Genomic DNA, 27,326 nt, shown 5'->3' with positions numbered 1-27,326 from the left:
CAAACGGACCCAAAAGAATATGCATTTTTGCAAACAATACTTCTACTGATAATATGTACTAATCTTTACAACAATAAAAGCAACTCAATTAATATTCTCAACGAGTGTAAAATATCTAAGAAAGTAACAACGGAAACATATAAATTTCTGCAGAAGTCTGAGTCTCTGCCCAAAATTTAGGAGAAGAAAGTAGAACCATGTGTAATTGGGTTTTACCGAAATCCATTTCGGTTAACTTAGTTAGCAGGGAGCTCCGACTCGTAATTTCGAACCTCAATTAAAATTCAGATATAAAAAAAAAAACTCAATTAATAAGTGGCCACAACATCCGAGTGAGTGGCTGCAATGTTCAACTTTGTGACAGTAAGTAATTATTTTGTGAATAAGTACTTATATTTTGAATTGAAGGAAATATATTGAGAGAGAATGATCTGTCTCTTAAAGCGAAAAATAAGTACTTAAAAAATAAGAATTTTAGAGGAACGGGACATACTGCTTGGCCGCGAGGTTTGAGTGTGTGTCCGCAAAGTTAGAGTTGATAACCGCCAGGTTAGAGACTTAGGTTCATGGCCGAGAGGTTTGAGAGTGCGGCTGCAAAGTTTGAGTGCGTAGCCGTGACCCGTGAGGTTTGAGTGTGTTGCCGCTATTTGTAGCGATTTGTAGAATGACTGTTTTATTGGATGAAAATTGATTTTCGCATTCCATTTTTTACTAATGGTGCTCCAATTTTAACTTGAAGTTCCTCATAACTTCATGAACAAAGTGGATCGCCATCAATAAAATTTGGAGCGCGAATATCAATTTGGATGTATCAGTTGATCTTAAAGATAAACCAGTGTAATTTTTTAAGGATTAACTTATTTACGGAGGAGTGAATAGTAAGTTATTTATGAAGGTGCGCAATTTTATTGGTCCGTCTCGGGTTTGATAATGATCATGATTTTAAAAAAAAACCCTTCTAGGTACTAGAAGAGTTCTTTTAATAAAACAATCTTGAAACTCTCGGACGGGTGAGATTGTGTGCGCAAAAAACTGGGTTTTCTCTTTTTCGGGATCCGGCTATTTCTTTGCCTCAAAAAACATGTCGTCGAGCAACAGGTTCCTCTTCGTCAACGGCGTCGTCTCACCTTCCTCCCCAGCTCCGACGGTCTCTGCCTTCCTCGAATCCCGCTCAGGTACTCTCTCCCGCCACAATCTCCTCTTCGAAAAAACAGATTCTGTTACTGACAACCGGAAAAAAACGGAAAACAATTTCAGGCGCGTACACCACCACTCGCACCCACGGCGACGGCTCGCTCGTCCTCTTCTGGGACCGGCACTTACGCCGGCTCGCCGACTCGGCCCGAGTTCTCCTCAATGCAAACCCTAGTCTTCTATTCGGATCCCCACACTCGCTCGACTCGTTTTCACCTCGACGGATTCGGTCGCCGAGGTGGGAATCGGCGATCGAGTCGCTCGTGAATGAGTCGATGAGCAAGGCGTTGCCAGTGGCGTTGGGAGAGAGGAAAAGTGGCGAGGAACTGGCGATCACGGCTCTCGTGAGTGGCAATTTGGAGAATATCTGTGGATTTGAGGATTTAGATGAGGAGAGGGTTTCTAGGGTTCTTGATGTGCGTGTACATGTGGGAATGTATGTGCCTCCTGAGTTTGGTGTTCGAGAAAATGGTGCTCGGTTGGCCGTGGTGGGCCGTGGGAGGGATGTTGCTAATGCCAAGTATTCAGATTGGGTTAGGTAATTATTTGAAGTTGTGTTTGTAGAGCAGACATTTCGATGCCGTACCGGCCCGGGCCGGGCCGCCCGGCTGGTATGTACTAGTTCTGAGCAACTTCGGTACCTCTTTAATGTAATACCGTTTTGGCTTAAACACCGGTTGATATCGGTCATCGAAGTGCTGATACCGGCCAATGCAGGTCGGTCGGCACCTAATTATTTTTAATATTATTTTCCTTATAAGTAAATGCATATTTTAGGTTAAAATAGTTTCGATGTGAAAAAATAACACTTGTAGCGATAAATTTGAAAAGGTACCTGATGTGTCACTGGTACTGGTACGTGCTGTTCGAGTAAAAGAGTGGTACTCTAGATGGTATGTTATTTAAAATGTTGTGGTAGAGTGCGGGAGTGCGTGTTTTATGGGCTTATTGCTATGGATACCGGAAGATATATTGAAAAATCTTCTACATTGGCTCAACTGGATTAGATCCCCACACACTAGATATGGGATCCACGCTCATTGTAAGTATGAAGTAGATTTTTGTACACATTTTTGGTGTCCCTAACAATTTGATGATTTTTGTGGTATGTTTTGTTGGAATTTGTTTCTCGGTAGGCTCAGGAAGTCTTTGGAGAAGTTGCGGCCGCCTTTGGCTACTGAGCTCTTGTTGTCTAATGATGGGGATCAGATACTAGAAGGCGCTGTGACAAACTTTTTTGTTGTTTGTCGCAAGGTAAGTATACAGTAGATGTATTATTTGACATTATGGAACTGCTTTTGGGAGAGTGTAATTTTCATTTCTTGATGAGATTTTGTGTTATTTGGCTGTCATTACACTTGAATAAAAGACTGCAAGACCTACTTAGGAAGCAGATGGCTGGATGCGCGTTACATTCGTTTTTCATGAATGTTACTATGTGGGAGGTTTAGTGCAGTAGTACATTTTTAAGACAACCTAGACATGATACTTGTAAACGAAATGAATGGGAAAAGTTAAAGCAAACAACGTGTTTCATTTCAGGCTGCAGTGCATCATCATCGACGAATTATCTTTACACGAAATACGATGAACAACAATCATGTCGTTTACCTTGTCAGGGCTTGCATCATGTGTTAACATGCCTACAGGGGGAAAAAAAGGAGAAAAGGAAAAGTTTGGTGCCTTTTGATGCTAGGCCTTCGTGCAAAAAAATTAACACTTACTAATTAGTTATGTCCGAAATTTGGGAACACGTGAAATTAAAAACAAGCTATTTTTATATGAAGAAAAAGATTTTAAAGAATCTTTCAAGAAAATGAAGTTGGGAACCTTCGGTGCAATAAACGATATTGACTTTTTCTATCTTAAAGAGAAAACTTGAGTAAAATTTTTCTCTAAATAACTTGCGCCAATATTTTACTAAGTTGTTGATAGGGAGCTTGCCTCCTATCAAACTCTCACCAAAGATAATGAGAAGGAAAGCTTCATTTGCATTAATATTCCATAACATTGGATGCGATAGGACCGAGGCCCTCAACGGCTCAACCCCAACTTGGCCTCTTAGCGTTACTCAACTCAGATCCATCTTCCATCCATGACAACTTACCATTTTTCTTAACTTAACAATCGATAATGTAATGAGTAGATCTGAAAGAAAATAAAGTAGCAATTGGAAAAGTAACGTATAGTTCTAATGCAAATTGAAGTAACAATCAGTTAAGTAATGCATATATCTGATAGAGAATTTCAAAAGTAATCAAAATTAGATTTGATATATGGCTAGAAGCATCTGATCAAAATAACGGAAAAACAGGGAGATAAATAGCCAACCATGAGGAGCAAGGAGAAAAGACTTTGATTATTTGTGGCAAAGGAAGCTAGAGTTTCTGGCGCCTGCCCCGCTTTTTGAAGAGAGGCTCTTCGATATGAGAAAATAGTATGTTAGGTGAAAGCCCTAACGGCACATATATAGGTAAATGGCACGTGTCTTGCACGTGAACTTACCACCTACAATATAACTGCCAATTGGACTGCTATGTGCCCCTCCTGTTTTACATGATTTTTGTTTTGGGCTGGGTTCAGTTTGAGTTTGGATATAGCTGCACCATTAGCTGTTGACCTGAGCTAACCGTTGCTCACCTTGATATTCTTTACTTAGTAGGATATTCTTTCAGTGCTATTCCTTCTAATGGCCAATTACGGATCTATAGAGAGACTGAGGATATACCCATGTTTTGCTTTTATAGTACTTCATCAACTCAATACGATAAGTGTAGTAATTTTCACCTAGCTTTTCGAGACAGAAGACATGTGAATGAAGGCAATCTTAATATACTGCTTTCAAGAGGCTAACTAATATCATCTCATATGCTGACGAAAATGGCATATCCTTTCCTTAATCTGTTCAAATAGGGAAGAAAAGGCCTCAAAGCCTAGGTCAAGACTAGACTAGGAGTAAATGTGTAGGCAGCCAATCTAATAATGCTTGGGGAAGTTGCCTCCCTTTCGCTACCCCTCTTCCTTACTCTTGCCTTTCCATTTATTTTCATCTTTGTCTGTGCATACACACGCTAATTGATCCGTAAAAACCTGTATATACAAGGACGCCGAGGAATCACTCATGTACATCAAGAAACTCCCTAGAAAATCATGAAAGGCAAGGCAGATACAAATTACAGCTTGTAAACCGTCCCCAGAATGTAACTCTCCTCATGAAGTGCATGTTATGTTGAATTTATCGAACCAATGGTAATAACTACTTCAATAAATATTGGTACTTGTACTTCAAAAACTTACATTAGATAAAATAGTGTAGTTCTCTATATTTTCAATTTGTAAGCGCATTAAGTTTTTTGTCGAGACATTTCCAAGTATGCAAAAGATAGGTAAAACTTGATGTACAATCTTTCAAACAGGAGGGCGCAGGGATTATAATTTAGACACAGTTAAATAGTCAACAAAGCATTAACGGTATGGTACTGGTTAATGTAAGTTGCATACTTGGTTTCCTATATTGCCGACTCTTGGTTATTAGATGTCAATGAGGATATTTTGGCCATAGTATTGTTACTTCGATGTCACTTCTTAGCATTCCAGCTTCTACTATCAAAGGTTCGTACGATCAAGAAACTTGACAAGGTGGCGCAGACTTTGTGTCGTTGTTTCCCAGTTGCCGGACTCTTCAAATAAGATTGCCAGGCTTATAGAACCCTTACAATTGTTTGGTTCATTGGATGTCTGTTGAGTTCTGTGTGCATACATGATACATCTATGCCGTACATTTTTTGCTCTTGTAATAGTACAAGTTTTTGACTGCTTTCTGAAACTTGTTCACAGGATAACAATGGAAGTAGCCCCGATGCTACAGGCGAAGACTTGCATGGTTCTAGTACATATCCTTATGAAATTCAAACTGCGCCTATCAGGGATGGTGTCCTTCCAGGGGTCATGCGCCAAGTAATCATCGAGTAAGTCCTTCACTCTTTTTGGAATCAACGATTCCGATCTTGTTTCATTTTTAATCTTAAATACTATCCTCCTCGTTAGTTGTGGCTTGAATTTAACAGTAGAACTAATCTTATCTGATCTACCAACAAATATGCAAGTTTATCTTTCTAGATTCTGTTGGAAAATCCCTTCCATAGAGCATGTAGACACGTTCCTTGAAGTCACGCTCACTTTTCAACATTTAGGAGGGTGGTAGAAGAAGTCTTGGGGATATGTGGCTTTGAGCCTTGGATCTTCTTCTAGAGTTTAAATTGGATATGAACTTATTGACCGTGTTATCGGGAAAAAGAATTAAACCCATGTCTTGTGCCCTGAAATGCGTTTTATTGTTTTTCAAAGGATAAGAATTGAATTTGGGGTGCTAGGTGAGCTTCCTTCTGACATTTTATTCTGGCCTTGTAGTCGGTTGGGATTCTAAAGTTAAAGTACTTTGGGACTTTAAGGTGGAGAGATTGGAGAGGAGGCTCACAAGTTGGATAACTTACACATACCAAGTATGGAGGGTTCGGGGAGGAGGGAAGTCATTCTTAATGAGATAGCTTGCCTAGCTTCCCTACATACTGCATGTTGGTATTGAAGGTATTTATGTTGGTGATGCAGGACGATTAACAAAAATAAATAAAGGAAGATAAAACCCTAGGCATCCAAAGCCTAAGGACCCCTAGACATCCCTGTGCCTAAGGAAGTACTGATGTCCCTGTATTAGAACCATAATCAAACTCATGTATTTCATCAACTAACTTAAACATCATATGTAGAGTTCTTAAATAGGCTCTTCCAAGATAACAATAAGATAGAGGATAATGATAAGAAACCTAACCTAGACTCAAAATAGGATAAAAGGACAAGGATAATAAACCTAACCTATACTCAAAATAGGATAAATAACAACTTAAACTACTAATGAAAATTTTCTAAAAGGTTTGTAGGTCTCCTTTAGCTGTTATGGGGCAGGTCAGATATGAAGTTAGGGTCAAAGCTTCCCAAAGCAAGTGCATCAAGCCTACTCCTCTATCCTCTCAGCTGTGCGTACATTTCTTTCTAGGCCTTTTCTACTGTATAGGCTTGGGTTTTGTAATTTTGGCTTATTCCTTCATTCCTTGTATAGGCTCATGCCTTTGATTCATTGTATCTCTTGAGGATTGTTTCTCTGTTCTCTAATAAAATGGTTGATTACCAAAACAAAAACATACCCTCCAGGATCATATACGAACAACTTGTGGGGCAATTGAATTCTCCTTTTCGTTCCCCATCATTAACTAGTTTGTGCAAGATATTCAATAAGTGCTGATGATTTTTCATTTGGGCAGCCTATGCTCAAGCAATGGAATACCAGTTCGAGAAGTAGCATCGTCATGGTCAAGGAATGAATTGTGGGAAGAAGCATTCATTACAAGTAAAAATTTCATTCCTTAACTCCTCCCCAATATTTTCTCAAAGATACATGATTACCTTTGCGAGGTCTCTAATCAACAAAGTCACTATCAACATAGAATTTAATCGTGATTACTACAAGAACTCGCATAAATGACCTGGAATTTTCTTTTCTAACAATTGCACAAATCACATATTCACAGTAGTTGTTACTTTAGAGAAGAAGAAGACGAAGAGTGAGACTGACTTGTGATTGGCCGTCCTCATTTTCCCTCTTACCTAGGCTTGTGATGACCGAACGCAACAAAGAAGACTTTTCTTTTTCTGTTATTTCTTCTCTGTTATTTCTTCTCTGTTTTTCATAACACACTTTGACCTGCAAACGACTTTGAAAATTTCATTCCAACACCTGACGTGCACCGCCGGGTGAGTGCCGAAGCAAAACAAATAAACAAACATTTAGGCACCTTTTGAAGCCTTTCCGACACATGTCTGGACCGTGCCCGTGTCTCGGAGTCTCAGCAGTGTTCTAAAACTCGCTACTTGGTAGTCATCAAGGGCAACTAATGCGACACCAATGGTAGCCACTCCCTCGGCAACGACATTGCGCACATACAGTTCTCCAACATTTTCATCAGCAGTATCCTAACAAGTACATAAACAACAAGCAAAAATTAAAATAAAACACACAAAAATACAAAATAAAAAACCAGAGAGGGTACTATTGAATCTAATATTAATATATTACCATTATCAAGATGTAGATTCCCCACGGAATGAAATGTAAGAACTGACATCTAGGTCTTCATGGAGTGCTAGCTCCCCAAACGTATTTGCAAGATGGCCAGAAAGGAGCCTTGCCAAGGCGCGGGCGTCCTCCCGCTTTCCAAACACGGCCACAAAAGCAAGAGCCGTTGTGAGTAACGCCGACGACGTCCATCCGACAACCAGATGTTTAGAGTGAATTGTGTCTTGACGGCGTTGATCAATGGTCTCCGTCATGTCTTGGGCGACGGAGGCCGGTGGAAGGCTTACCTTGTGAAGTTGGTTTTCCACCTAACGTGGAAAGCCACAATTCACTCTAAATATCGGGTTGTCGGATGGACGTCGTCAGCGTTACAACAGCTCTTGCTTCCGTGGCCGTGTTCGGAAAGCGAGTGGATGCCCGCACCTTGGCAAAGCTCCTTTCCGGCCATCTTGCGAATACGTTTGGGGAGCTAGCACTCCATGGAGACATAGATGTCGGTTCTTACCTCTTCATTCGGTGGGGAATCTGATCTTGATAATGGTAATATACTAATATCATATTCAACGGTACCCTCTCTGGTTTTTATCCTGTATTTTTGTGTGTTTTATTTTAATTTTTGCCTGTTGTTTATGTACTTGTTAGGATACTGCTGATGAAAACGTTGGAGAACTGTATGTGCGCAATGCCGTTGCTGAGGGGGTGGCTCCCGTTGGTGTCACATTGGTTGCCATTGGTGATGCAACAGTTGTCGTGGATGATGAAATCGCAGAGGTATGAGGACGTACTATTTATCGGCTGCCGTCGCATATTATTACTTCCAATTAAGCGGAGTTTGGAACTTGATTTGGGAGGAATTTGTACGAGGAAAGTAATTGTGAAGCTATATGCTTGTCTCTCCACGATCCAAACACAGCCTTATGGAACTAACCATTTAAGTAGACCTCTATTCCAGATAGTTTGAGGATTTTGCAGCATGTGGAGTCAATTCAAGTTCCTCTTTCATGGAAGCTGTTGGAATCGGAGAAGGATGTGACGTGGGTGAAGAAACAATTCAGGGTACATGAACCTCTAATAGTAACAAGAATTTGGACTTTGACCTGCCATCAGATGTCATGTTTTTGATGATTCTCTTGTTTGATAACAGGAAGCCCCTGGGAAGATTACGGCACTGATCCAGGTAATCGACAAGATTCCTCTCTAGCACCATCTGTTATGTTGTCAATTGTGATGGAAGTAGGATGTGCACCCATGAGTGTTTAAATTTTTAAAAGGACCCTCTTCAGGAAAGCGAGGGCATGTCTAATACAATGCCACCTTTTGAATGAGCTTCATATGGGCTTGAATGTGTGAGCTACTATGTGGAAAACTTCTTTATTTTTCTGGAAGAAAGCCAAAATAAAAGGCTCATTAAGCCAAACCCAATTGCAATGGGTACTAAGACATTTTTCCTAACAATTTCTATTTAGTTTGTAAGTATTCTTTGTTTCCCTGGCGCAAACTTTATTCTTAACGGGTCCAATATAGGGGGGGGGGGGGGGGGGGGGGGTCTCTCTCTCTCACACACACACTCTCTCTCACACATGTATGATTCCGACACAGAGGGAGGGCTGAGTGTATTCTACTGATATACTAATTCCATGGAGGTATAGTGCATGCATCAAATAATGAATCATTCCTTTTGCTCGAAGCCTCAAACTATAATATTTTGCCAGAACTCCGGCGATCATATGAACCTCGTCTTCTAACATGTATTCTCCCTTTTGTTCATTTTGATAGTCATGAAAGATACAGGGATGTAAACTAATGACCGTATTGCTACATTTCTCTTGAGCAGCGGGAGATCATGAAGACAGTTGGCGTTGAAGGATATGGAGTTACTTCATTTAAAGTATGATGGGGGCGCTTTCATCTTTGTTGTCTTTTCTAGCAAGGTGACAGCAAAAATGGAAACTCCGCTCATTGGTTATTTCTCATGGGCAAATTCCAAGCATACGGAACGTCAGAACCTCACGCAGAAGTTTAGAATTGCATCGCAATAGCATTTTCGATAGTACTTGACGCGCCTTTTGATTTAGAGCACATCGGCCAATCATTATATATGCAAATTATATGTTATGCTTCTACTTGTATAATATATATACTCTCGTGGGGTGTGTGCTTCTGTACTTGTAGAGATGGTCATGTGGGTGGCGTGCCATCAAGTAACATTATCCATGAGTTGGTGAAAAATTGAATACTGGATTGAAACTCTCTGTGTTGATCCCTAACATGTTGATTGATGCAAACATAATCTCACTTTTCTTTCAATGATGTTGGTATGTGTGAGCTGGAGAGACTAGGCATCCCGGGGAGATGGGGAGGCGGTGGGTTGCTCAGGGTTGTGGTGGCTGCCGGGATGTGGTGGACGGCTGCTCTTGGGGCGGCGGCAGGGTTAGATTTTGGGCTTCATGGGTTGGGCTTGGCCTATAGGTGTTTGTTTGGGCTTTGCCCTTTTAAGGTGTTTTGGGCTTGGCCCACTAAGTGGTGTTGGATTTTGTCCTATTAGGTGTTTTTTTCTTTTCTTTTCTTCTTTAATCTTTAGTTGGATCTCCTCCGCTAACTTAATGTATCTTTTTGTCAAGTTTTCTTGAATAAATATCTTGCTAATCAAAAAGAAATATTTAGAAAGATTCTTTCCAAGATTCTTCTCGGGAAGAGTCTTTCAACAAATTTTTTTTTTTTTTTTGACATGGTCTTTCAACAAATTTAAACCATTAAGATTACACATTTTTATGTACTACTCTCTCTCCCATCGATCCTCATACTGCTAGAAACTAGGGGTGTTACAAAAATCGACGGATAGAAAAACTGTCCGATCGGTTCTGTTTTCAGTCTAGGTGATGGAGGAATTTTTTCGGACCGGACCGGATTAAACTGAACCAATCTTGGTTTCTTGGAATTTCTGCTAGACTGAACTGAACCGAACTACTATATATTTTACATATACACACTTAAAATTAAATGGAAATTTTATATTTCGGACCGAAATCTCCGACCGGACCGATCCCATCCCAAATCGAACCGAACTCAACTCCGGTCAAGATCAATCCTAGAAATATTTGGGCCAAACCGAATCGGTCTTCGAAAATTTCATCCCAAACCGAACCGAACTGAACCGAACCGAAATTAGCCCTACCAGAAACGTCCACTCGTTCGACAAGATTTACTACATCCACCAGAGCTGAGCACAGAGAACCAAGGCCACTTTCTCCCGAGAATACCGGACCCCCATCACACGAGCACAAAGCAGAAACACCAATAACTCGTGGATTTGATCACATTGGGCCCCTAGAAGGACATTATTTTTTCATGTTAGTCCTTAAATCTCACATGGGCCCTTACCCTGTTAACCTGTTGAACGACTGACACTGTATTTTCATAGCTATCGAAGACAACACAATTGCTAACTATCATCAAAGATAATGACCGAAATGCACAAGTAGATTTTCTAAAATTCTGTAATTTGATGGTGCCATAAATTGGATGGATAATTCGAGAGCTCTGAAGGTTCTTGCAAGACAAGTCCAAAGCCTAGTGGTATTTCAAGTTAGATGGGAGTAATAAAGTATGCAAAGCTATGTAAACTAAGGTTATATAGTGCATACCTTTAAGGTGATTATGCATGGTGTACTTATGAAACCTGTAGCTTGAGGAATTGAAAGATTGGGATCCTTCAATCAATATTTCTTCTCTTCCCGATTTAGGATTTCTTTTGATCGCGAGATGTCAGGGACTAGTAGCAAATCTCTAATGTTATGGCTCCTCTGGCTAATCACCATTCGACTAACTCAGGCTGAACAAGCGTTATCGTGTGACTTATCTTTTTCACATAGCAGTCGACAATACCCCCCAAAGTCAAATTGGTCGACGGTATTTGATCCCATTACTCACAAATCATGGCTCCGGCACTCCGCCCCTTCACCGGACACTCAACACATAAGAGTCATTAGTTAGAGGTCCAAACTAGAAAAAGGAAGACACTTTAAGGGACAATTGTAATTTACCAATTGTGCATTCTTGTACCGTCAGATTTCTTCACATAAGGAAGAACCAAAAGCCCATTCTCTCTCTCTCTCTCTCTCTCTCATCTTCTTTCTTAATCGTCCGATCCCCCCTTCTCTCTCTAAAACAACCCCATCCATCAATCCTCCAAGCGCGCGCCAAATACAAATCTCTCTCTCTCTCTCTCTCTCTCTCTCTCTCTCTCTCATCCTTAACAGGTAGCAATACTCCCACTCCCTCCCCCCCTTCTCTCTAGAATTTTATTACTAGTATTACTCGTAAAAGCTAGGGTTGCGACTGACGATGTTTTCTCTGGACCTAGGGTTCCGGCGACGATGGCGGATGCTCCGGGGAGTCCCCCCGACGAGAGCGGCGGCGATCAGAGCCCCCGGTCCAACGTTCGCGAGCAGGACCGGTACCTCCCGATCGCCAACATAAGCCGGATCATGAAGAAGGCGTTGCCGGCCAACGGGAAGATCGCTAAGGACGCCAAAGATACTGTCCAGGAATGCGTATCTGAGTTCATAAGCTTCGTCACTAGCGAGTAATAATTGATACTGATATACAAACGCATCACATATGTATATGTATGTATAGTACACGTGTTATTAGACGCCCGGGCACACGCGATGTGCAAGAAAAGGAATTCATTGTTAGTTAGGATAGATTTGTGGACTGGGTCAACTGATCCGTTTTAATTCTATAATGTTTCTACTTTCCCTAATCCTTCATAAGTTTGTCACTTGCGAGTAATAGATACTGATATACTAACACATATGTATATGTATGTCTAGTATATACGTATTATTAGATGCCCGGGCACACACAATGCGTGTGCAAGTCATGTTAAAGAGGAAGATTTTGAATAGATAAGGAATTCGTTGATAGTTAGAATAGATTCGTCGATTAGGTCGACTGATCCGTTTAAAATTTTAGATGTTTCTACTTCCCGTAATCTATCTATATGGTGGGGTTGAAACCAAAAAAGATTGCTTTCTCGATGTTTCCTCACGTTTTCTATAAAACCTTAGTCTGCGATGAAATCTAGGATGTGAAAGAAGAAAACGTGTTATGAAAAGATGGAAGGAGAAAACATTTGAATGGAGATTACACTGATGAAATCTGGGACGTGGAAGTAGAAACGAGGGGAGAGGAATTTTGGGGGTATTCTTTTTCTTGGCGGTTTCTTTGAATGTTTAGGAGTATAGCAAAAAAAAAGTGTGAGCCAGCCTCAAAACTGACTTCCACACTGGAAGGGTGTTCCTTTCTTTATTGTAGTGACAGATAATTTACAGGCTGTGTGTTAAATAAATGGTTCTAAATGTGATTTGGGGCTTTTTTTGTGTAGGGCGAGTGATAAGTGTCAGAAAGAGAAGAGGAAGACAATCAATGGAGATGATTTGCTTTGGGCAATGGCAACATTAGGGTTTGAGGATTACATTGATCCGCTCAAGTCTTACCTGGCTAGGTACAGAGAGGTAACCTTCCACCTTTGATTGTCTGTCTATTTTCACATATTTGTTTTTCTGTTAAAATAATAGGGAAAATGAAAGGAAGGCTGATTGGGATTTTGCTATTGTGCAGCTGTGCTAACGTATATCTATCCTTTACACTATTTTCACTTTACTTAAGTGAAAATTTGATTAAAAGCTTCATTTGAGATGATGAAAACCAACGAGCAAACCCAGATGTAACAAAACTTTTAAGCAAAAGCTTCATTAGTGGAAGGGTGGTAAAATTTGAAAGCCACCAAGTAGCCTTCAAAATTTTTGATTGTTGGAAAATATGAGAAACACGTTTTGATATGCGTATGAGTAAAGGACTGGAGAATGATTGAGGAGGTTTATTAGTCTGTTCTAAGTTCTGATTTGAGTAAGGGCTGGAGATGCCCTCTAAGTTTTGTGTGCTGATCTCTAAACTATTTAAGAAAATTGTGTGAGCCAAGTTTGTTTTTGGGTGCCTTTGGCTGGAGATTCTAGATTTTCCTGTATGATTTACTAGGCAACTATCATGTGTATGGTGCTTTTAATGTGCATGATCCTTTTGAGTTGAAGCTAACAAACGTTTTTTTTCCTGGTTTGGTTGATTTTGTGCCATAATCATCACGTGCAGTTAGAGGTACATGAACTTTCTCCTTCGCAGAGCATATTAATTCCTTCTGACTCATTACTGATGGAGCTAGCAACTTAGTAAGCTTGAACTTGTACAGGGTGACACCAAGGGATCTACTAGGAGTGGAGATGGATCATCTAAAAAAGATGCAATGGGAGCTCAGCTTGTTCCAGATGCACAGGTAAGGCAGCAAAGAGCCTCTTGTTCACTTATTATCGAAACCTTACTAACTTCTTAGGTTTGAGTACCAGCATCCTTCTGATCTTCTGAAATAAACTTCTCACCAACTTTTGTTGACTCTTGTCTGTTTTTTGCTATTGTGATGCATAAATATGGCAGTATGCTCATCAAGATTCTTTTGGTCAAGGAATGACCTATGTGAATTACCAAGTGTGAATGCCAAGTAAATTTCTCTCTCTCTCTCTCTCTCTCTCTCTCTCTCTCTCTCTCTCTCTCTCTCTCTCTCTCTCTCTCTCTCTCTCTCTGTGTGCGCGCGCGCGCGCGTGCGTGCGTGCGTGCGTGCATGCATGCAATTTGTACTGCAATCCGAAATCAATATGTGATGATTGAGCATTTGGCTATTTCCCTGAAGTTTGTTTTCTTGGACTATTTGTTTTCTTATTCTTCATGTGCCATATCTTTCTTTTGAATGTTACGATGCTTAATCTTATTGTTTTACCCGCTGTCCTTTTAATTGCGTGAATACAACTGTGTGAAATGAAGAAAAGTTTTTGGGGTTAGTACTCATCTGATTGTCAATGCATGAAGCACATTCTACTTGTCTCCTTAAAAAGTTGGTTTATTATAGTGGAGAAGAGTGGGATAGAGATTGTATTTCACTTCAGTGCAAGAAAATAATGCAATTGGCTTTTCGTTTATTCATATGTTGTAGGAATATATGTTAATGAGGTCCGGGAAATATTAAGCATGAATGCATGATCAATACTTCAATTGGAGTATTAGATGTCCAATATGAGTGTCATGTTAGAGTGTGACTTGACTTGTAGACGAATGAATGTTTTCAGGGTTATTAATATTTCCAAGTACTAGTCATATCATGTGAGTGAACAAAGTCGACTTTCACTTTATGAAATGCAAGAAAACTATTAATTATGTAGCATTCCTATTTCGACGCCTCATTTGTAGGGGAAAAGCATGAAGGTATGAAACATTTCTTGATGACTTCTTGGTAGAGAAGACATACAATTCATTAAATAGGGCAACAGAGTGAATTATCTTAAACTTCATAAGCTTGCACACGATTTGTCTATTATGACCCTCCAATTAATTCCTCTGTGAATTTAATTGTGGGTGAATCTTTTTTCTCTTGTGTACAATTCTGGAAATGAAAATAATACATGACAGGGCTTCAAAAAAAGGGAGACACCAACTTGGGTTCTCCCATTGTATATTAGAATAGATTTTATGTTTCTTCATCTCCCCTTGTTTTCCTACTACTGGAATGCAAAATGAATCTACGGTGCCCTTGCTCCATTTTTTGTGGTGTCTTCGTTTCTTTTTCTTTTCTTTTCTTTTTTCGTGGGATAAAATTGAAAAACAAATGATGAACTTCTAGTTTGCCCTATTGTGCTGGACCGCTGGTAGTATCAGTTTGACTTTGATTAAATTGAAAGTGAAGCATGCTGAGAAGCCTCATTCAAATCGTGCTAGGGTAGATGTGTTGCTTGTTTCTCTATTTATCTGTGCTGTCAACTTCCTCCACCCTGGAATTCTTGATTCCTTCTGAACTTTAATATCTACCTTGTTAGTTGAATTGAATGGGCAACTCTGGTTTAAATTTTGCAGGAAGAGGAACGACGTGTCATTGTTTCTCCCATTCAAGCCGTAATTAGGGAGACTCGGCTTTTCTTTTACAGCTTCATAATTAAGTACTTCCAACAGTTGGGATCAATGCTCATGGCATCAAATTATATAGTTAGCTAATGCGATCAAGGACATGTAAGTTTTATATTCGCCAGGGTTTGAACTCTAGATTTATGAAATTGGAAGTTTGTCATTTGGTCGGTGTATTTCTCTTGTGATGGGAGGTTGTTTGGTGCACTCACCAGTTGAATATATCTGAATTAATCTGGTCTCTTTTTCTATGTTTAACCTTTTATAAAACAGAATTATCTAGCATCAGTTTTTGCTGCCTCCGGTTTGGTGTGCATTCAGTAGTGATAAACTGATGATTCCTGAGGAATTTCTGTTGTCTTGTTTTGTTTTTTTATAACTCAGGTGTCCGAGTTAATTTACACGCACCGCAAATAATCTTAGGGGATCAATCTTATTGCCCATTTGCAAGGATTCTAATTAAAACCAAGAGTAAAGCTTTGTACGTACTAGCCATAAAAAGATTGATAGCACCTAAAAAGTTTCGAATATGAAACCTTAGAAGTGAGCAGATCCTTGTGGTTTATTGTTTTGTTTGTGCTTTGGCTGATGACAACCTGATCTATTCGTAAGGAAGAAGATTTGAAGGGAATCACGCGAGGAAAAATGCGTTTGGATCCGTTTCAGGTTCTACAAAAATCTAAAAAAAATATCTATAATTTTTTTAATATTATTTTATGGGACCCTATAAAAAATCAACTCCAACGGACGTCAGTACGTATTATTACTTTTAAATTCGTAGGGACGAACTGACCAGTTTTGCCATACGAATCCAAAAGTAATATTTATCGATGTCTGTTGGAGTTGATTTTTTACATGAACCCATAAAATAATATTCAAAAATTTATAGATATTTTTTTAAATTTTTGTGAAATCCGAAATGGACCCAAACGCATTTTTTCTTTGCGTGGTTTCTTGCAAATCTTCCGATTAGAATTTCCGTGATCTTACCTCACCTGCCAACTGAGAATGAAAAGTCGACTTTGCTAAAGGGCTGAGTGTGCGTCTTTTTATTTTTTATTTATATTTATTATTGATAAGAGTGTTAGTGCTTCGGCACTACTAATAACTAAGGGCGTGTTTGATAACATATTTTATTTTGGGGAGTAATAAGGTGAGATTAGACAACCACTGCTTAGTGCAGTTGGTCAATCATTGCCTCCCCTTTGTGGAAGGTCTTGGGTTCGAGCTCTACAGGGGGCAGGCCCTTTAGGGAGTCAGGGTTATGGATAGCTTCTGATTTTCCGTGTTAATTCTAACATCCCTACTAACCCCTGCTGATGTATATCGTTGTGGCAAAAAAAAAAAAAGGTGAGATTAGAATTGAGATTGATAATGAAGTGAGATTATTAATGAGGAGATGAATTATTTATTCATGTTTATTTTGCACAGAATTAAATTATAGGATTGTAAATAACATGTTTGTTTTGGATATAATAGGATAGGATCGTAAACAACTTGTCTTTCCAACCTTCCCATCGGAGGGATAGGTAATTCTGTGAATTTGGGTCCCGTTTGATCACGGGTTTGGGGGTTGGGATTGGAATAGTAATTTTATCGGACTATTAATACTCTGTTTGGTAACAAAAAAATGTCCGGACTATTAGTCCGTTGGGATGTCCAATCCGGCCTTTAGGGGGTATTAGCAATACTCCGTGGGACTTGGTATTCGTAGTCTCATTCCAACCCATTCTCATTACTAATCCATTCTCATTACCAATTTCTTCTATTAATCCAATCTCATCATCTAATCCCATCTCAAACATACATGATATTAATAATCTCATCATCTAATCTCATCCCAAACAACCATACTCATTATCAATCCCTTTTCATTAACAATCCATTCTCATTACGAATCTCAATTCTAATCCTATCTTCTTACGAATTCCATCCATCTATTATTGTTATCAAACGGGGCTCTGTGGAATTCGTAATCCCTTGGGCCCTGGTATTACCAATCCTTGGGTTGTTGTCAATACCAAACAAGAATTTAAAAAAGCCCCTGTGGGACTCACAATCCTATCTCAATCCCTAAACCTACTAACAAACAAGGCCTAAAGGTATATGTACTATCTATTTCACATACGTTAGGTAATTATTGGGTTAGAGCATCCACATTGTAATAAGTAAATTGGTATGGATAAGCAAATTTAACAACAATGCTAAAAAAATACCTCACATTGTAATAAGTAAAGTTACAAGTCTTTTAGCAAATAATCAAATTTCACTCATTTCATAACTAAACTTAATAACTTTTACCAATAACTAAAACTCAATAACCAAACCCAATAACCAAATTCAAAACTAAAAAATTAAAAAACACTTCCCATTAGAATCGTCTCATCGAGACGAATAATTTGGTGTGGTCGGGTGCGTAATTGGAACTCGTTTGCAATTGGACATAGGTGCATTGTGTATTGTGGGGGGATTTTTTTATAGGGATACAAAAATAACTAATATGGAGGTCAAATTTGTTAAATTTGATTATGCACTAAATGGATAATCAAATGCTGACGTGACACATTTTGGTTATCGATTTTGATTATTCCCATTGCTGATGCTCTTATGTACTATCTGTTTCACATACGTTAGGTAATTATTGGGTTTTAGCTAGAATTTCACAACTAATGGGTCAAGTTTTTTTTTTTTTTTTTGATCCGCACATTCATTAGTAAAACGCCATACGGCATTTACAGATTTCAAAACAAAACCACGAAAAGAAAACAACAAGAAGAGCATGAAAGACTAATTGTAGCCTAAGATCAGGGACCTCAGATGGGCTGAAACCCAAGAACCTAAAAACCTATGGGCCAAGCTCAAAACCTAATAACCCAAAGAAACCTATCCTCTGCCGAACCAAGATCTGCACCGCCGCACATTGACCCACGGCAACCACATTTCATTTAAGGGTTTTGAATTTTGGATTCTAATTATTACTTTATTTCTTTCCAATCTTTACTCTCATTTTTCTTTTTATCTCTCTTCAATTATTACCCGTATTTTCAATTATTATTCTATTTCTCTCTATTATTATCTACAAATGCTATTAAAGGATTAGGAGGGGCGAAAGAAAAAGTGATCCTATGTATACAGTATATACTAGCAATTAGCCTCCACCTTCCCTACACCAGGGGCTGCCTGGTAAAATGGAGAAAGCCCTTCATCTTTCTATATCTAGGCCCCTATATCTATATCTATAGTAGTAAAAAGAAATCTAAAATCTTCCCACCTACCCCAGCAGGGAATCTAGTACTCCATAGTAAATGAAGCCCACAAATGGGTCTTCAAAAAAAAGGCGCTGGAATAACTTGACATTAGGTCCCGTTTTTACTAATAAAAAATATTAAAAATTTAATGTATTTCACCGTCTCGTTTTTATTAACAAAAAAATTGTCAACAAAAATTATTTTGCTGCAGTAACTTATTCATTACCGGAAATAGTTGACAACTTTTTAACCACAAATAAAAATTTAAAAATTTTTCACTACCGGAAGGATGCAAAATAATGATGAGTTCTAAATCCTCAAGTATAATGAATAATTGCTAAATTAATAAACGTCACCAAGTGAATAATGTTCTCCGATCAATTCGCCAGTAAACTTGTTTTGCACCTAAGAAATATATTAAATCTTTTTTTTTTACCGAAAAAATAAATTAAATCTGAAAGTACAAAATATGACGAGGAGAAATGCTCCAAGTTAGGAGTGTTCTCTTTGCTTTTCAAAAAGTATTTTTCAAAAAATACTCCCTAGATTCTCTTTACTTTCAACATTTCTCTCTCTATCTCTCTCAATTTATTATCTCTACTATTTTTCAAAAAAAAATTCAAATCCAAATCCAAACACAGCAGCACTTGATTTTTTTTCCTTTTGCATTTGTTAGTTTCACATCCAATTTTTGTGGATTATTACTTCGTCTCGACTAGAGAAATCGACAAAAGTTAAAAATTATGGTCTGAACTAATTTTTTTTGAACAAAGACAAAAATCAGTAAAAAAACAAAAAAGATTTTTCGGCTTTGTTAAAAAAAAAATTTGAGTTTGGATCACAATTTATTCAAAAAAATTGACTAAATAAAAAAAAAAGAAAGAAAGAAAAGCCAAGTGGCTTATTTAATTCAATAATCAACAGTAATCACAAGTAGAGACAAAAATTCACGATCTCGAATGAGGCCTTCATCAGTATAGTATATGACCAGTGATCGACTTCATTCTTCACCACGCTATTTGGCTCTATTTCTTGAATAAGTTGTATAAGGCTACTAAAAGCAATTCCGTTACACTATGCATCTACTCATACCATGCAGTCATGATAGGGCACCTCGGGCCCGTTCTTCCGCAAATATGACAGCCATCGGCACTTCAGGCCGAAGATGTCTCACATTCAACAAGTACGGGCTCCTCAAGCCCCTATGGGGTGATTCCTTCGTAAAAAAAAACAAGAAAATAGATTTGGGTCAAATTTTTACATCATATTTTTTTGCATAGGTCAAAGTTTAAAAAAATTCATAAAAGACGATAATAAGACAGAAAAATTGACTTTTTGAATATTTTTAGATCTTTTTCATCGTCTTATATGAACTTTCTTTTAACTTTGGTACTCCATCCGTCCATTTTTAAGTGTCCTGCTTCGTAACTCTAACTTATTAAAAAGACATCATCATTATACCTTTCACATGAACTTTTTCCTCCATTTTCCTTACTTACCCATCATCATTACACTTTTACTAACTAACTTTTCAAAATGGAATCTACTTTTAGAGGCAAAATGAAAAATTTACCAACTTTTACCCACTAACTTTACAAAATAGGCACTTATTAAGGGACAGCCCAAAATGGAATAGTGGACTATAAAATAGGGATGGAGGGAGTATATGTTTTCAAATTTTCCTGATTTTCCTCTTCGAGACGAAAGATATGATGTAAAAAATTTGGCCCGAACATTGTAAAAATTAGGAGGGAAAAAAAAAGACTGCACCAAAAAATTAGCCATTTAAAAGTTAGGTTTAAACTAGTTGCATGTTGACGGCCGAAAGTGCATTGATGAAGATAATGGGCACCAATGTGTCGATCCTCTCTTTTTCAGGCCTACTATATATATTTATATATGGCTTCCTCATGAATCTCACCAACTCTCTCTCTCTCTCTCTCTCTCTCTCTCTCTCTCTTCTCTTCTCTCTCCCTCTCTGAGAGGCAGTTACAGTTGAGAAAGTACAAATTAATCAAACAATGGCTCTGATTTCAAACCAAATAGCCTTCCAGTCTCACAAGATTCCGTCATTTCCTCTTCTCGTAACTCAACCCCGTAGTCTCAGAACTCACAGAGTTTGCATGGCGTCAACTTACGCTCCAAGGTAATTAAGCTCTTTTGTTGTTAATTACTGTACTAGTAAATCTGAGATCGAATTGGTCAATCACGTTCTGAAATTTTCCATTTTTGGTTCTCGCGACGTTAACATATACCCCTTGTATTGTCACCTCTCGGCGATTTGGGCGTCAAAGTGGTTCTTAGACTTAGAGCATCCAATGGAATTCCAAAATGGCCCTAATTATTAAGTGAGGCTCCCAAGAAAATAGCTAGCGGTCATTTTTAGGGCTGCCCAGCTAGCGGACAGTTTCGGGTGGTTCGGTTCCGTTTTGAAATCGAACTGTTCGCCACGATTTGTCATTTTCTCCATCTGCACGGGCTATCATTTCCTCCATCCGCACTCCGTAAGTGTTTTTGTTCGATTCCGTTGCGATTTGGATGATTCATATATTAGAAAACCACTCAAACCGAACCAAATCCCTTGTGCCAAAATTCATACATTAGAATTCGTATTCATTCGTACCTGTTGGAAATCAACCCCACACGTGTGAAAGGGCCCAAAGGTCAAAGATTTGGCTGAGATATTTTGGGCACCAGTGCAGCCTATGTGTAGCCTCCATTGAGGACTTTTTAGTTTTGTTAATTCTTTCTCCTCTTTTGTGTATATGGAGTCAGTTGTTGACACATGTATTCATATATTTGGAGCAAAAATGTCATGCTTATATAAAAATAACAAAATTTTGAAGGGACCTTTTTACATAATTTTTACAAATAAAAACCTAAAATGTAGTAAAAATAATGAGATAATTGAAAGGTGTGCGGAGACCCGGGTCCCGTTTGCACCCCTCTTGGTCCGCCTCTTATATTAGTTCCATAAATGGAAATCGAGTAGAGGATGAATAGAAAGATGGAGAGGTAGGGAGATGGGGCAGCACCAAAAGGTTGGTGCTGTGGGATACACCGTGAGGGAAAAGAAAAATACCAATGATCGGATAATTCATGAGATTTGGGGCTCATGGACACTAGGTGAGTGGAGAAGTGTTTATAACTTCAGGGCTCAGGCAACGGTGTCGGGTCGGGTATGTATTTTTTGTATCTCACAATAATTGTAATCTCTCCCATGGAATAGTCCGGTTTTGGGTCGAATCACGTAGACCTCTCGTAGTCTCGTGTCACTCTTATTTTTTCTTTTTGATAATACCTTTTAGTACTATTGGATCTCAGTATGTGTGTTTTGTGGGTATCACCAAATTAAACTTCCACTAAATCTCAACTATACCATACCTCATGTGGGTTCGTAAACAATTCGGTTTGGGCGGTTCAGTCGACCCGCCGAGCACCCCTAAACTTGTAATGCTTCAATGTGCATGCATGCTCTCTAACTTGATTTCTAAGGTAGGCTCCTAAGCTTGGCTTCCAAATGGTTTACTAAATCAAGCAATTTACATAGGAGTCAAAAGAGAGAAGAAAAAAAAAAAGAGAGTAGAGAGACAGAAAGGATGACCGGTACTGGCTGCTCCAAGAATCTGTTGATTCTTACTAAATACATGGACCCTACTTGATACTTAATCATAGCTAGGTAACTCCAGAAAGGAAAAGGAAAGAAGCAGATTATATGGAGTTGCGATATATTCCTTCATAGATTTCTCCCACTCTCAACATTTCTCTCTCTATCTCTCTTCACTTATTACCCCTACTATTTTTCAAAAAAAATTTCAAATTCCAATCCAAACAAAGCATTAATTTGGTGTCAACAAATCTAACTAATTATGCATATATGGAAGCAAGTACTTCATTTTTTCGGTCTGATAATTGTACGCTATCATTTAGTAACCATCTTGACAATTATGGGTTCGTGTCTCGGATTGGACTTTACGTTATTTCCTTGTCCGATTAATCTTTGTAATAATTTCAAAGGTTAATAAAATTTCTTTTTCGCCATTCAAAAAAAAATTATTTAGCAACGGAGGGAGTATATATATACCAGTGTACCAATCTAAACTCTACATTATCTTTGTTAATACAGTAAAGTTGAGATCAATCTAGAGAAGCCTTTCACTCCTCGGCGAGAGGCTCATGCACAAGTGACTCATTCCATGCCTCCAGAGAAAATGCAAATTTTCAAATCTTTAGACAAATGGGCAGAGGAAAACATCCTGATTTACTTAAAGCACGTCGAGAAAAATTGGCAGCCAAGCGATTTGCTTCCCAACTCGAGCTCCGAAGGATTCGATGAGGAAGTGAAAGAGCTGAGGGAAAGAGCAAAGGAAATTCCCGACGACTATTTCGTGGTGTTGGTTGGGGACATGATCACCGAGGAAGCGCTTCCAACGTACCAAACGGCTCTCAATACTTTAGATGGGGTCCGAGATGAGACGGGCGCGAGCCCAACTTCGTGGGCAGTTTGGACGCGGGGGTGGACTGCTGAAGAGAATAGACATGGCGACCTTCTTAATAAGTATCTTTACCTTTCTGGACGTGTTGACATGAGGCAGACTGAGAAGACAATTCAGTACTTGATAGGATCGGGAATGGTAAATTCTGCAATCTCTTCAACTTAAATCCACTTTCATTTTCTTTTTCATTTTAGGTTAATATAGCTATACAGTTTAACCTTCTTCTTTTTCTCCATAAATTGATTTTGGCGCTCCACTTTTATAAGCATGTGTTCCACTTTGTATATGAAGTTACTAGTAACTAATAACTTCTCGTTAAAAATGAAACGCTTGCGTACAAAAATGAAGTGCCAAAATCAGCATTTTTTTTCCGAATACATATGGTTTTTTTGCAAGGTGGGAGGGAAGTGAAGTTAATGATCATCCACTTAATTGTTTTGAAATCTCCATTACAATCATAAGTTTGAAAGTTTTTTTTTTTTTTTTTACTTTCCCAAAAAAAAAAACTTTTGGTTAGATTTTTTTCAACCCTTCTGACAACGAATATTGACTGTGCCATGAATGTATCAGGATCCGCAAACTGAAAACAACCCGTATCTTTGTTATATCTACACTTCCTTTCAAGAAAGAGCAACCTTTATCTCTCATGGGAACACTGCCAAGCTAGCCAAGCACCACGGAGACCTAAAACTGGCACAGATCTGCGGCACCATCGCGGCGGACGAGAAGCGCCACGAAACCGCCTACACCAGGATCGTCGAGAAGCTCTTCGAGATCGACCCAAACTACACCGTGTTGGCATTCGCCGACATGATGAGGAAACGGATCACGATGCCGGCCCACTTCATGTACGACGGCCAGGACGAAAACCTGTTCGACCACTTCTCTGCCGTGGCGCAGAGGCTCGGGGTTTACACTGCCAGGGACTACTGTGATATTTTGGAATACTTTGTGGGTAGATGGGATGTGGAGAAGGTGACAGGGCTTTCAAGTGAGGGACGTAGAGCGCAAGACTATGTGTGTGGGTTGCCTCAAAGGATCAGGAAAATAGAGGAGAGAGGTGCGAGTAGGATTGGGAAGGCATCCCCTGTTCCTTTCAGTTGGGTCTTCGGTAGAGAAATATAAGCTTTGTAATCTCAATCATCCTACAGATACACCTCTCGACCATTTTCAGACACTCTTCTCTCACAAGCAGTAGAGCCGACTGCCTGTGAGGGAAGAGTGTCCAGAGAGTTGCCGAGGGGCGTGTCCCCAACATTTCCGTTGTAATCTAGCTTGTAGGTACATGATATATATGTTCATCAATAAGCTTAGGAACACAACTCCCGGACCGGACGCAACTGTGTTTGGAGTCATCTGATGTATATGAGTCCACGTGCCTCGAACGGCTTTGGATGCAGTTGGGTTTAGAGTTGTGTTTTAAAGTTGTGTTCCTAACATTACTATAACTTTATCTAGCTAGGTAGCCAGCTATGTGCTTGTTCTGTAATCTGTACCCTTTTTTTTTAACCTCCTTTTAATATGTAAAATGATAATGTCCTGAATCTCTATTATTAATCCTGCTTTTATCGTTAAGTTGTATATATGTTTGGTGCCTATTTTTATAAAGTTTCGAACACAAATTGAAACTGTTTAGTTAAACAAGTTATTACAAAATAACTTATTATCAAGTAATGTTTAAATTGCCAAGAGGCCTCTTTGACACTAGAGTTCATTGCCAATGGTATCACCGTGTGTCAGGAGATTGTGCAATAGCGCTCTTTTCGTGAGGCGCAATGGTAATGTCGTGGTGAAGTAGGGATGGCAATTCACCCCTCCCTGTCCCGAATCCGCTCCTACCCGGCTCCGAACGGAGCGGGTTTTCATCAAATTTTCAGGTACCAGGATAAAATATTTTTAAAAAATCCAATCGGGGCGGGGCGGGTTCGGGTTGATGTTACCCCACTCCAAAATATTTTTTCATACAAAATTGTATTTTTAATCTAATACTTTTCTCATTAAAAAAACCTATTTTTCCCTTTATATTTCATCACTATAATAAGATAAAACAAAAATTCTATTTGCACAACCGTTGTGTTGGTTGTGTGCGTAATTCTGTCCGTCCAGATGTATTTGGATGATCTAGATTTTAAACAAACTCTTCCAAGAAAAAGTCTAACTTTTATGGGAAAAAATTTGAGTGAATCATGACCATTTATTACAGCAATAGACGGCTAGAGATTGGTTGTGTGTTGTGTTTTACACAACCGTATATGTATAATATAACCATTTTCTTCTTTTTTGCCTTTAGTTTTGATTTTTTTTCTTATTTTTCACAGGGCGGGTAAACCCGACTTCCGAACGGGACGTGAATGAGGACACCCACGAATAACCCGGGCGGGGTCGGGGTTGGGTCATAATTTCTGGGTCGGGATCGGGTTATAACAAAACCCGCCCCGCCCCATTCCGTTGTCATTCCTATCGTGAATTCAAAGGCTGTGACCTCAATATGGACACAGTTGTGTCAATTGACAAAATATTTAAGTGAAGTTGATTTGACAAGTTTGTGAACAGAAATTTTCACAAACTTGTACAGGACTCTGAAAATCCGCATCTAAAAATCCCAAATCATATTGGTAAAGTGAATAACCAATTAGAATTAGGCACACATCAAGTTCATGCAAACTCAACTAATTCAGTAAGGCTCCGTTCCGGAAACCTTTTTAAAAAATAAGTATTTATTTTGGAACTTCTCATTCAAAAATAAGAAGGGTCATTCCACAAAACCCAAATAAAAAGTTCATTTCACATTTTCAAACTCAAAAATAATGTAAATAAAAAAAATTCAATTTTTTTTTGCACCGTATTAAAGATCTCAATGAGATCTATCAAATAAGATCCATAGTGATAAGAAAATTATTTGCGTAAACACATGATTTTTTAGCTTGAAGTTGCCTTATACAAAAAATAAAGACTGTTGCTATGGGAATGGGCGCCGGCGGAGGGAAATCGTACTGACGGCCGCGCCAGGCCGTCTTCGGCCACCGGACAGCAGATTCAAGCCGTCCAAAAATTCTATAAAAAAAAACTGAGGGGGCCATCTGGGGAATTAACGGTATCCAAGATGTGTAGAGTGCCTGATCTGAGCACCCCTTTTTCGTGTATATGATTTCACACGAAAAAGGGGTGCTCGGATCAAGCACCCTACACACTTCGAATGCCGTTGATTCTTCGATTTTTTTTATAGAGTTTTTGGAAGGCTCGGATCGGCTGTCCGGTAGCCGGAGACGACCCGGCGCGGCCGTCGGTACAATTTCACCGGTCGGTACCTATATAAATTCTTCCAAAATAAGTATCAACCTTCTTATTTTCCTGAACAAGGCTTCTTATTAGACCAAAAATAAGTTCTTATTTCGGTTTTGAAACGGACCCTGAGTGGGCTAAACTACGGAGTAGTTAATTAAGCTTAATTATTTGGCATATAGGATATCATTACTTAATTAATTCCATGTCAAATACTATAAATCATGTGCAATAAAGGATTCTGAAAGTCTAGCTAAACAGTAACAGAAACACTACGGTCACCGACCCTGTGTGGGGTCCACTCCGAGCCCCGCACGAATGATCCGAGCTGCTCAATAATTTAAAAAAAAAATCGAGTGGGCCGTGTGAGAAATAAGCTCAATCCGATATATGAACGTGCTTGATCCGAGCCGTTCCAAAATCAAATGATCCGAGCCGTTCAAAAAGGAAAGTTTGAAATGAGCACGTACATACATCGGATTGAGTTTATTTCTCACGTGGCCCAGTCGGTTTTTTTTAAAAAAATTATTGAGCGGCTCGGATCATTCGTGCGGTGCCCGGAGTGGACCCCACACGCGGTCGGTGACTGTAGCACTGCTGAAACAGTAATTGTGCACAGATCACAGTGTGAAGTTCACTCCAGATCCAACACAAATAATCTGAGCCGTTCATTAAATAAACATTTTTTCTTTAAGGGCATGTGTGATAAAATTAACTCAATCCGATACCTATTGGTGGTCGATCAAATTACTTAACTTATCAGGATTCTGAAATCTAAATGAAAAGTTAAATGATTATGTCAAGTATCTATAGATATCGAATTAACCTAATTTTTCGCATGCAGAGTTCTTGAAAAAATATTTTATATTTTGGGGAGTGTTTTTGGTAATGAAAAATTTATAAATTTTTATTTGTGATTGAGAAATTATTAGGTGTTTTCAGTAGTGAATAAGTTATTGATTTGTCAGT

The 27,326-nt window shown here is 38.9% G+C and overlaps 3 protein-coding genes across 7 annotated transcripts; all 3 read left to right on the top strand.

The window, feature by feature from the left end:
- Positions 1-1,001: 1,001 nt before the first annotated feature.
- On the top strand, positions 1,002-9,634 carry LOC131300504 (uncharacterized). Of its 4 annotated transcripts, none has more exons than XR_009190974.1 (8): positions 1,002-1,175; positions 1,258-1,732; positions 2,331-2,448; positions 5,032-5,162; positions 6,513-6,598; positions 7,967-8,095; positions 8,277-8,380; positions 8,469-8,483. XR_009190974.1 is itself a non-coding variant. In XM_058326384.1 (8 exons), exons 1-8 carry the CDS (start codon positions 1,082-1,084, stop codon positions 9,216-9,218), a joined length of 1,101 nt encoding a protein of 366 aa, XP_058182367.1. In that variant the 5' UTR covers positions 1,002-1,081; the 3' UTR covers positions 9,219-9,634. The 4 variants fall into 4 exon arrangements, 3 of the variants coding, with proteins under 3 accessions (XP_058182367.1, XP_058182369.1, XP_058182368.1); XM_058326384.1 differs by lacking the exon at positions 7,967-8,095 and adding an exon at positions 9,159-9,634 and having other exon boundaries at positions 8,469-8,501; XM_058326386.1 differs by lacking the exons at positions 7,967-8,095; positions 8,469-8,483 and having other exon boundaries at positions 8,264-8,386.
- A 2,066-nt stretch (positions 9,635-11,700) lies between these two features.
- LOC131300505 (nuclear transcription factor Y subunit B-1-like) lies at positions 11,701-15,569 on the top strand. 2 transcript variants are annotated; one of them, XM_058326387.1, is made up of 5 exons: positions 11,701-11,909; positions 12,714-12,855; positions 13,581-13,658; positions 13,817-13,880; positions 15,284-15,569. In XM_058326387.1, exons 1-4 carry the CDS (start codon positions 11,701-11,703, stop codon positions 13,871-13,873), a joined length of 486 nt encoding a protein of 161 aa, XP_058182370.1. In that variant the 3' UTR covers positions 13,874-13,880; positions 15,284-15,569. The 2 variants fall into 2 exon arrangements, with proteins under 2 accessions (XP_058182370.1, XP_058182371.1); XM_058326388.1 differs by having other exon boundaries at positions 15,281-15,569.
- Positions 15,570-20,509: 4,940 nt separating this feature from the next.
- Positions 20,510-24,656, top strand: LOC131300502 (stearoyl-[acyl-carrier-protein] 9-desaturase, chloroplastic-like). Its single transcript, XM_058326382.1, has 3 exons — positions 20,510-20,725; positions 22,706-23,213; positions 23,646-24,656. The coding sequence occupies exons 1-3, from the start codon at positions 20,601-20,603 to the stop codon at positions 24,198-24,200; spliced, it is 1,188 nt and encodes a 395-aa protein (XP_058182365.1). The 5' UTR covers positions 20,510-20,600; the 3' UTR covers positions 24,201-24,656.
- Positions 24,657-27,326: the final 2,670 nt, after the last annotated feature.

The sequence above is a fragment of the Rhododendron vialii genome, chromosome 9a (assembly GCF_030253575.1).
Source record: "Rhododendron vialii isolate Sample 1 chromosome 9a, ASM3025357v1".
Lineage (NCBI taxonomy): Eukaryota > Viridiplantae > Streptophyta > Magnoliopsida > Ericales > Ericaceae > Rhododendron > Rhododendron vialii.
This window is presented reverse-complemented; position numbering and strand designations above follow the sequence as displayed.